A 10,527-nucleotide genomic window follows, 5' to 3' on the forward strand; every position below is an offset into this window, starting at 1 on the left:
CTGTCTCACCCCCATCTTTGCTGTTCAATAAGAGATTAGTGGGGGGTGGACAGGGTGGGGTTGGTACTGAGATACTTGACAAAGTAAAAGACAAGTGCCCCTTGCCCTAAACTTTTTTTATTCCTAAAGATTCCTGCAAAATAGTGTGTGAACTTCCATTGTTGATGTTATGAGTGAGAGGAATTCCCTAGCACACACACTGTGCACCTTATCTGACCAATAAAACCAGAAATGAAGAATTGTGACCTATCGGACACAAAAACGTTAATTCACAAAGCATTAGTATGCCTGGCATGCATGCATCATGTCTGCCTCAGTTATAGATTGAAAACAGTGATTATACAGGAGATCGAGATGTTGCTTTCAAAAAAGACAAGCACAAGGTTAATTCTCATTTACATAATTGTGATTCAAGGTAATAGACAATGGTATACTCTTAGTTACTAATCTGATTATATTTTAATTCAATTTGTGTCGGGACACAACGTTACACCTTCTGTCAGACACTATAACAGCCAAAATGACATTACCCAGCATGCATCAGGAAATATTCTGCCCTTTTGGGATTAGAGAAATTACCTAAAGAGGACATGTAAAAGGACTCTAATTGTCATTTACCTGAGATTCAAAAAATCTGTCATTTTTAGAAAGAAGTTAAGATCCAATGATTGTGTACAAATTGCAGTGTTTTTCTCCATAGGAGTTAATTACTACAGCAGCTGGTCATTCTGAAAATGCATGTATCAATGGACTGTTGTGGTAACCAGACAAAAGAAACGGTCCTCGAGTTTTAGAGGAATTGGAGACAGACACAATAGACCACAACATACAGTATGTAATGTTGATATAAACAAGGCTAGAGCTCTCTCTGGTGGCAGAGACACGGTACTGTTGATGAAATGAACCATTAGGCAGATCCCTTTAACTCCACACGGTACCTGTTTCAGACAGCACTCACTCTTGGTTTTAGTCATTAGTAACTTAGAAATTATAGTAGATCATTATAGTAGTTCATAATACTTTGATTGAACATGGTCAAACTTTGAGACAGTCACAACTTCTACCCCCAAGCCATAAGACTGAGAAATAGTTCATGAAATGGTTACCCAGACTATCTGCACTAACCCTATCTTGCACTGACTTTATGCACACTCACAAGACTATACACAGAATGTACAAAACATTACAAACACCTTCCTAATATTGAGTTGCACCCCCTTTTGCCCTCAGAACAGCCTCAATTCGTCGGGGCATGGACTCTACTAGGTGTCAAAAGCGTTCCACAGGAATGCTTCCCGCAGTTGTGTCAAGTTGGCTGGATGTCCTTTGGGTGGCGGACCATTCTTGATACACACAGGAAACTGTGGAGCATGAAAAACCCAGCAGTGTTGCAGTTCCTGACACAAACCGGTGCATCTGGCACCTACTACTATACCTCGTTCAAAGTCACTTAAATATTTTGTCTTGCCCATTCACCTTCTGAATGGCACATACAGTATATGCACACTATAAACACACACGCACACACACATACACTGCACACACACACAACACAAATACACATACACACTTTTACACTCATCATATACTGCTGCTACTCTGTTCTCTATTTTACTCTTATTATTATCTATCCTGATGCCTAGTCACTTTACCCTGCCTTCATGGACATACTGTATGTCCCTCAAACACCTTGTACCCCTGCACATTGATCTGCGACTGGAATTCCCTGTATATAGCTTAATTTTATTCCTCGTGTTACTATTTTTTTTATTATTCTATTTTATAACTGCATTGTTGGGAAGGGCTCGTAAGCTAGCATTCCACGGTAAAGTCTACCTGTTGTATTCGGTACATGTGACAAATCAATTTTGATTTGAACTGTGAAGAGACTGGCTTTCACTACCTGAATTGCTTATCAAGAGCCAGTTCACACCCTACTGTTAATTTCAATCTTTGAATGCCTGTCTTTCCTGTCAAAGTACTATTGAAAATAAATAATTATTATAATAGCAGCCTATCAGTCTTTGAAAATAGGATATACTTGCAATTGAAAACAAGTAATTAAATTATAGACTAAATGATATACATTTCATTCATACTGTCACTGTGTAGCAGGATATGCAAATCAAATCAAATGTTATTGGTACCATATACATATTTAGCAGATGTTATTGGTACCGTATACATATTTAGCAGATGTTATTGCGGGTGTAGAGAAATGCTTCTTAAATTTTATTTCCAGCTGTATGTATTAATGGAAAAGACTTATGAGCTAATAATGTGAGAAATAACACACACACACAAAAACAAATACTGCAAAGTTGCTTAGGAGCCATGAACAGGGCGACCATGTCTTTCGGCGCCATCTTGCCATGAAGATGCTATTTACAAATGAGTAAAAACCTAAAAAGGCAAAGAGCACGATGCTATGGAACGTCTGCCACTTTTTTCATTACAAACACATGGGTTGTCTTACATCACCCAATCTCAATTATTTCTCTCACAATACACCCAGTGCATTTGCTCACAGATCAAATCCCTTAGGTTGGGACCATTTGCATAAATTAATAGAGTTGGTTCTGATATGCTGCCCTGTGGGGATGAATATACAAGGCTGAAAGTGAGTTGGTAAAATGGCTGCCTTACTTTGGGAAAGTAAATTGAGCCTGCTGGCTTCTAAATAAACTAAATAAAAACTGATTTGTTGCTGTTAATGTCTTTTTCATTGTTATTACTGCAATAATACAGTCATATTTTATGGAGATTCTAGTTATGAGGCAATAGGCCTACAGTGATAATGTTAGCTACAGGTCACAAAATAATGAAGGGGTGTTATCATACTTGTAGGTAACTCTACACCATCCAATGTATTCCTTTTGTAAAATTGCATAAAAAATATATCAAAAGTATCTACAAATAAATGGGAAATCGCAAACAATAAACTGGTTTATAACTTCAGACTTCAAACTTGGGACACAGTTTAACCCATAGTACACGTCACGGTGTCCATCCTGAATGTGGCTAAATATTACTCACACAAAAACTCTGAGTAACACATTTGAGGGCGGCATTTTTTAAAGGAGCCAAGATCTTGGCTTGATCATCTCAGGACCTTTGTGCTCAGATGAGAAAAAACAACATGTTCCTGCCAAACCCAAATGGCACTCTGAACTATGGCAGTATAGTACAAGGCCTTACATATGACGTAATATTGGACGTACACAAGTGTAATACCTGTATTGTTATTGTGTCATTACTTTATTTGTGCTGTTGCTTAGCTTCCCTTGACATATACTCTGAAAATATTTGCTGGATGAATGTCTACCGCATGTAAAGCAAAGGCTTCAGAGTGAAGAGATGATTTCCCTTGCAAAGTGGCCCACACATACCCAGCTGTTAAATATAGACCAGTGGCAGAGGGTTCCAATGAACCCAACCACCACACAATGGCTAATAGATATTGTATAGCAATCAATCAATAAAATAACTATATAAACACAATATTCTGATGAATGAGACTTAAAGTGCTTTTGCCCTCAACATTATTATTCATAAAAACAGAAGTGATTCCACTGTCACTTGTTTGTTCATTTCCATAGTGATCACGTCGCATAATATAATGATCAGCAATTTCATGAAAAGCAGCATTAAGAATTGGGCTTAAGGACACATGGTCACCGGTTTGAAGTACTCATTATGAGGATGGGACAGTGTAAATGTATTAAGAAAAGTGATGACTGAAAACAGATAATATAAATCAAGTACTCCTTTATTTTCATTGTGTCAGCAATAAAGTACATAAATTGATATCATAAAACCTATACTTCCTCAGTACTCAGATTAAGTTAGACTGCATGTTAGAATCCAGCATAATTAAGTTTTAGTTACAGCAGACAAAATGTCTCACTTAAAATTGTCATAAAATATAAATGTATGAATTGCACTTAGTGTTTCTCAAATAAATCATTGGACAATCATATTGTTTCAATAAAATATTTTTCATAAAAACTATACAGATTGTGTCTTATGCACAATGTCCATGCTTAAAAACTTTCCATTTTGTGGCAAAAATGGTCAAGGCAAATGACAGTCTGCCGATCTCTTGCCATTTAACGTCAATTTCTGAAGTAGTCATGTTCAAACAGGGTTGAAAGAAAGGCGACAGATTGACAATAACAAGAGGAAGAAGGCCGCATCACAATACAGACACAATAACACATACACTACATAGCCAAAAGTTCGTAGACTATCTCATTCCAAAATCATGGGCATTAATATGGCATTGGTCCCCCCTTTGCTGCTATAACAGCTTCAATTCTTCTGGCAAGACTTTCCACTAGATGTTGGAACATTGCTGCAGGGACTTGCTTCCATTCAGCCACAAGAGCATTAGTGAGGTCGGGCACTGACGTTGGGCGATAAGGCCTGGCTCGCAGTCGGCGTTCCAATTCATCACAAAGGTGTTCAATGGGGTCGAGGTCAGGCCTCTGTTCAGGCCAGTCAAGTTCTTCCACACCGATCTTGACAGTGTAAGATTTCCCTTCACTGGAACTAAGGGGCCTAGCCCAAACCATGAAAAAAAGCCCCAGACCATTATTCCTCCTCCACCAAACTTTACAGTTGGCACTATGCATTCGTGCAGGTAGTGTACTCCAAACCAAGATTTGTGAGCTTTACACCACTCCAGCCGATGCTTGGAATTGCGCATGGTGATCTTGTGTGCGGCTGCTCGGCCATGGAAACCAATTTCATGAAGCTCCCGACGAACAGTTCTTGTGCTAGCGTTGCTTCCAGAGGCAGTTTGGAACTTGGTAGTGAGTGTTGCAACAGAGGACAGACAATTTTTACACGCTACGGGCTTCAGCACTCGGCGGTCCCGTTCTGTGAGCTTGTGTGGCCTACCACTTTGCGGCTGAGCCGTTGTTGCTCCTAGACGTTTCCACTTCACAATAACGGCACTTACAGTTGACTGGAGCAGCTCTAGCAGGGCAGAAATGTAATGAACTGACTTGTTGGAAAGGTGGCATCCTATGATGGTGCCATGTTGAAAGTCACTGATCTCTTCAGTATAGGCCACTCTACTGCCAATGTTTGTCTATGGAGATTGCATGGCTGTGTGCTAGATTTCATTAACCTGTCAGCAACGGGTGTGGCTGAAATAGCCGAATCCACCAATTTGAAGGGGTGTCCACATCAGTTTGGCCATGTAGTGTACTTTCAAAATCTTAAGACTAAGGAAGAATAATCCTCAAAATATTTCATATTGCCCTTTAAACCCATTTGTTTCAGGTAGTGTATACCTACGAAACACAGAACCCTTTCCACAACACCCATAATCTCCAAGGCCCTGCAGCCCAATAAGTTATTTTATTGTAGACATCTGGCCCTTGGCCAAGTGTCCATGCCCACACTGTCCATCAGCAGGCCAGGGTTATGCCCCTGCCTCTGTTTCCACTCTTTCTGGGACTTGCATGCTCTATGCAGCCCGAGCCCCGGGGCCATGTTGGTGAGGTCTACCAGCTCACGGCGGTGGGACAGCATGGTCCCCATGTGCTCCAGCTTGGAGCGGATGTTGGAGTAGTGATACTGACGCTCTTTGGTCAGCTTGTGGAAGCACTCCCTCAGGTTCCCATCGGGGGGCGAGGTACAGTGACGGATTGCAGGGCAATGGTTCACCCCATGGGGGGCGAGGTGCTGCCTGGGGGAGGTAGAGATGGAATCTGAGGAGGCAGCTTCATTCTGGATGTTGTCGGTCTGGTTATTGGTGGTGGTAAAGTGGGTAGCCTTGTTGGGGGAGAGGCGGTTAGTGTACTGAGTCAGATCTGTCTGCACTCCACTGTCCACCGTGGGGCAGCTGGTCTGGGTGGAGACATGACAAGGAGTGACGAGGGGTGTGACCAGCACATCCACTGCTGCTGTGACAGTGGCAGGGTCACCTGTAGGCAGGCACTGGGCAGCACTTCCAGACAGGATCTCCTGCATGTGATGCTGCTCCATCCAGTCTTCCCCTATGGTGGAGGAGTCCGAGACCGGGCTGCTCTTACCAGTCTCCTCTCTGTGGGGCAGCACTGCCACAGCCTGGGCCCGGCTGGGTGTGCTGGTCAGACAGACAATTTCCCCCAATACTTCCAGACAGACAGGCTCGACTGGGGGCCTTTCTCTGGCTGGCTGAGGGGATGACGTGACAGGGAGTTTGATGAGCAGGTGGTCGTAGATGCCACTGATTCGGGCACTGGCTGGGCCCCTGGTAATAACAGGCATGGACTGGGCATACAGGATGCGGAACTCCTCATCAAAGTTCTCAGTGATCTGGCCAGACAACTCAATCAGGTTGCTGCTGTTTAGTTTCCCATCAGTCCAATTGAACCTAAGAATTAACCAAAATGCTTTACAGTTGTATACCCCATTTCAGTCAAATAAGGATGGCTACATCACTTACAGTAGCTTGATTCATACAAGGGGAAAGTATTTAGTAATGTTTTATTGCTTATTGCTCAGAACGTTTTTCAATGCTATACTGTATAATGCCTTGTTGGTAAAGCAGGAAGTCTTTACCTGTAGGAGCCTGTAGCCACTCTGTTCCCATCAATCAACATGAACCGTTCATGAACCTTTCCAGTAATCTTGGCCCCTGATCTCATGAAGTACGTACCACCAGTTATAGTCCTCACTCGCATTTGCTTTAAGGAATGAAACAAAAACAGTATGAAATACAAGCCTGTCACTAGTCACTTATAAAACATGCAGACAGCATGATGATGCTACTAAGTAAGTCATAAAAAAGCAATGTTTCCATTGATCATGAAAACAATGCATTATATGATCATCAGTTTCATTTGATTTTTATTGAACCTTTACTTAACTAGGTATGCATTGAAACTGTAATCATGGCTTATCGGAAATACGACACAAAGGTGGAGTCATCACACCCACATACCTGAAGCTCGTCCAGGCACACATTGATGTTGTTGCACATTTTGAGGAATGCGGGCACACATGAGTGTTCCAGCAGGATGTAAACTGGAACTCGGTGCTGCGTGCACGCCTCCTGAAGATCCTTGAATATGTCCAGGTCTGTCAGAGAGTCTGTCACTATGGCAATCACCTGTAATGGTACATCAATCATTGGTTAGTCAAAGCACCATTCAGGTCCGGTTTACAATTTTAAAGAGGCTGCTCTTCTGACTTACTATTTGTGAGGCAGGGTCACTCTGAATGGGCTCTTATACTTGCTGGTGCCCACAAACCAGGTCTTAATCAAACATTAAGAAGGAGAAAACACTGAGCCAGCTCCTCTATTGGCCACACTCTCTCTGTCATGTGTACTTAAATGATCCTCGCTTGCAGTCAACTGTGGTCTGTTGCCATTGCAATCATATGTAATGCTTGGTCAGCAAACAAATTCGTTTCTCTGACAGGGACAATCAGGCTCATTGTGAGGTGCTTTTAGAACTCCTGCTGATGTCTGACCTCATGTTCTCCAGAAGCAGGTTAGAAATTTGTTGCAATGATGTTAGCTTTTCTTGATAAAATTGCATTTTCTAGTGCCCTCTCAAGGATAATAACTCAATAGCGTACAGATCAAGGGCCCTTTGGGGCATTTTCTAAATTATTATTCTCAAACTGATGCTGAGCAACTATAAGGCCTGAAGCAGAGAGAAATTCAATTTACTGCAACTCAAACCTGATTTCTCCACTTTAGCTGTAAACCTACCTACAGCGCACCTGCACGCATAGGCAGATCGACACTCAAGGCTAAGCATTAAGAAAATTGCACAAACACTGCGAAAAGCATGTTCAGACACATTCATTTATGTACTATTACTGTAGGTGCTCCTCTGAACCACAGGCTTGGAGTTTGGAGCCTTTTCCTCGTTCTCCATTCTGGAACATTAACTCATCAGGATGGTAAGGAAACTGCATCAAACTGACAGTTCCAACATGTCCAGAAATGTGTTGAGTTTGAACATGTGACTAACATTAATGGGGTTCTTTCTTTTGTCTGACCTTTATGAGCAAGTATCTACTGCTCTTCAAAATGGGTAATATAGTTTTCTATAAGAATCTGTGAATTATAAAGGAGAAAAAAAACAATGCTTTTGAGAAGCTGAACATCAAACAGTATAAAGGTTAATCCAGACCTCACAAATATTTATATACCAGACCAGTCAATCACCCAGGGAGCACCGTCCGACTCCAACGTCCAAGGACGTTGAAAAGACATACAAATTTGGTCTGTCCGTTCTGACCTTGATTTCAAAGACCACAGATGTTTTTTGGACCGGACTCGATTTATCACAAACCAAACATAGGCGTCAACAAACAATTCTTAGATTAGTCTAGCCTACTATCTAAACTTGTAGTAAACATGGCCGAATACCACCGGTCACGTGCCAAGGGGCCCTGACCTCCAGGGTGTACGGCATTGATTTTGTTAGTCACTCTTACTAAGATAGCATTAACATGGCATAAGTCATGGCAAAATGTGTAGAATTGCCAATAGCTTTAAAACAGAAATAATGTTTCTCCACCCCAAAATGAGTAGAATTGCATGGCATTCGCTATAATATTAAAAAATGTTCTCTCCGCCCCATGGTAAAATGTGTAGAACTGCAAAAAACTTGCTTTAAAACTGAGAAATCCAGTCATGGTCTCAACTTATAGTTGAACACACAATGTGAAAGTTTTGAAATTTGATTGTCAGCAATTTTTCGATTGTTATGTCAGTCACTCAATTAGCCATGTCAGCTAACAATTTTTAGATTGGTAAATAAGACTAGCCAGTTATCTAAAACAAATTTCGCTTAGGAGGGCCCATAAAAGGCTAGAGCCGGCCCTGCATGGCTGGTTTGAATTTTACATTCGAGGTGTGCCAAATTCAGGCAAATACAAAATGGGTCCTTCCATATATGCCTATAACATTAATCTGTATCACTAAACAACACACATAAAACTCAACACGTGGTATGTCTATTGATGACCATTTTAATATTTTGTTCATTTATTACCTCCGTGGCACTTTTTATCATTCTTCTCGCAGCTTCCTTACAACTATAGATGCATTCCCCATAGCTGGGTTGGAAGTGTGCGACAGCACGAGTGACTCCTCGGTAAGAGCCCGATGTAAAGGCGGGCCAGCCGATTTCCAACAGCGGTGGCTCCACGTCTGAGACCTCGGGAAAGTAAGTCACCGAGGAGCAGTCCATGGAGCTACTTACCGACTGCTCAATGATCACGTTTTCCCCCTGGAGGGACGCACAGCGTGGGACCACCGCAGCACGGCCAATCTGTTTGATCTCGTCATCTGAGAGAAAGTTCGGAATTTGTTCTTTTCTTAGAAAATCCAGAAAGGAATTAACTCCACCTGAAATAAGCTCCTCTAACGCTAATCGGTGCTTTTCGTTGTACAACTCCTGTACATTCAAATAATTTCCCTGCCTTGTTGACGGCCACCTTCCAGGTGAATCGTCCAAACATTGCGATAGAGCCATAATGTTACTATTAAGAATATACAGTAACCATTAAATTCAGGGATCCTCCTATACGTGTGAAACAATGTAGCCAGAAAAAAAGCACATTTGTATTTTGCGTTGAACTCAGTTCCAGCCCATCCGTAGTAGGCATTGGTTACTCGAAAGTTGTGCAACCCGATTTGTGTACACAAGCCTGCGCTTTAGAGCGCTCTGCTAAACGCGCTCGCTCATTGGTCAGCAGTTTGAATTTGAAGCCAAACAAACCCTTGTATCCAGTATCCACTTTCAAATCACGACCCCAAATTCCCGGACTACCTTAGTAAATTGCAGGCTATATTTTGACACAACGAAGGCCTATAGGTAGGCCTGCCCTAAAGTACTGTATATCATATGATGATAAAAATAAGCAAAAGCCTACTTGGCTGAACTTACCATGACATTGACGTTTTCAGTATTTAAAATTAGACCAGGTAATCATTACCGCAGTTAACCATGTGTGTTATCAAGTTATGTTAGTTGTGTTATCAAGTAATTGATCATGTCTAGGGTGACCACATTTAAAATACCCAAATGCGGGACAACAGGACGATTTAGGCGGGACAGTGTAGTCTACATGAATAATGTTTTAGGTTGCATTATTTTTTTATTTTCTTTATTTCACCTTTATTTAACCAGGTAGGTCAGTTGAGAACAAGTTCTCATTTACAACTGTGGCCTGGCCAAGATAAAGCAAAGCAGTGCGACAAAAACAACAACACAGAGTTACACATGGAATAAACAAACGTACAGTCAATAACACAATAGAAAAAGCTATGTATCGTGTGTGCAAATGTAGTAAGATTAGGGAGGTAAGGCAGTAAATAGGCCATAGAGGCGAAATAAGGCGAAATAATTACAATTTAGCATTAACACTGGAGTGATAGATGTGCAGATGATGATATGCAAGTAGAGATACTGGGGGCAAAAGATCAACAACAACAAAAAATAACAATATGGGGATGAGGTAGTCGGGTGTGCTATTTAAAGATGGGCTGTGTACAGGTACAGTGATCGG

The 10,527-nt window shown here is 41.5% G+C and overlaps 1 protein-coding gene across 2 annotated transcripts; it reads right to left on the reverse strand.

Moving 5' to 3' along the window:
- Window positions 1-3,748: 3,748 nt before the first annotated feature.
- Window positions 3,749-9,656, reverse strand: LOC139535589 (protein FAM83D-like). 2 transcript variants are annotated; one of them, XM_071335151.1, is made up of 4 exons: window positions 9,009-9,656; window positions 6,938-7,105; window positions 6,556-6,680; window positions 3,749-6,367 (listed from the first exon to the last, which is right to left on the reverse strand). In XM_071335151.1, exons 1-4 carry the CDS (start codon window positions 9,489-9,491, stop codon window positions 5,368-5,370), a joined length of 1,776 nt encoding a protein of 591 aa, XP_071191252.1. In that variant the 5' UTR covers window positions 9,492-9,656; the 3' UTR covers window positions 3,749-5,367. The 2 variants fall into 2 exon arrangements, with proteins under 2 accessions (XP_071191252.1, XP_071191253.1); XM_071335152.1 differs by having other exon boundaries at window positions 9,219-9,655.
- Window positions 9,657-10,527: the final 871 nt, after the last annotated feature.

The sequence above is a fragment of the Salvelinus alpinus genome, chromosome 12, assembly GCF_045679555.1.
Source record: "Salvelinus alpinus chromosome 12, SLU_Salpinus.1, whole genome shotgun sequence".
Lineage (NCBI taxonomy): Eukaryota > Metazoa > Chordata > Actinopteri > Salmoniformes > Salmonidae > Salvelinus > Salvelinus alpinus.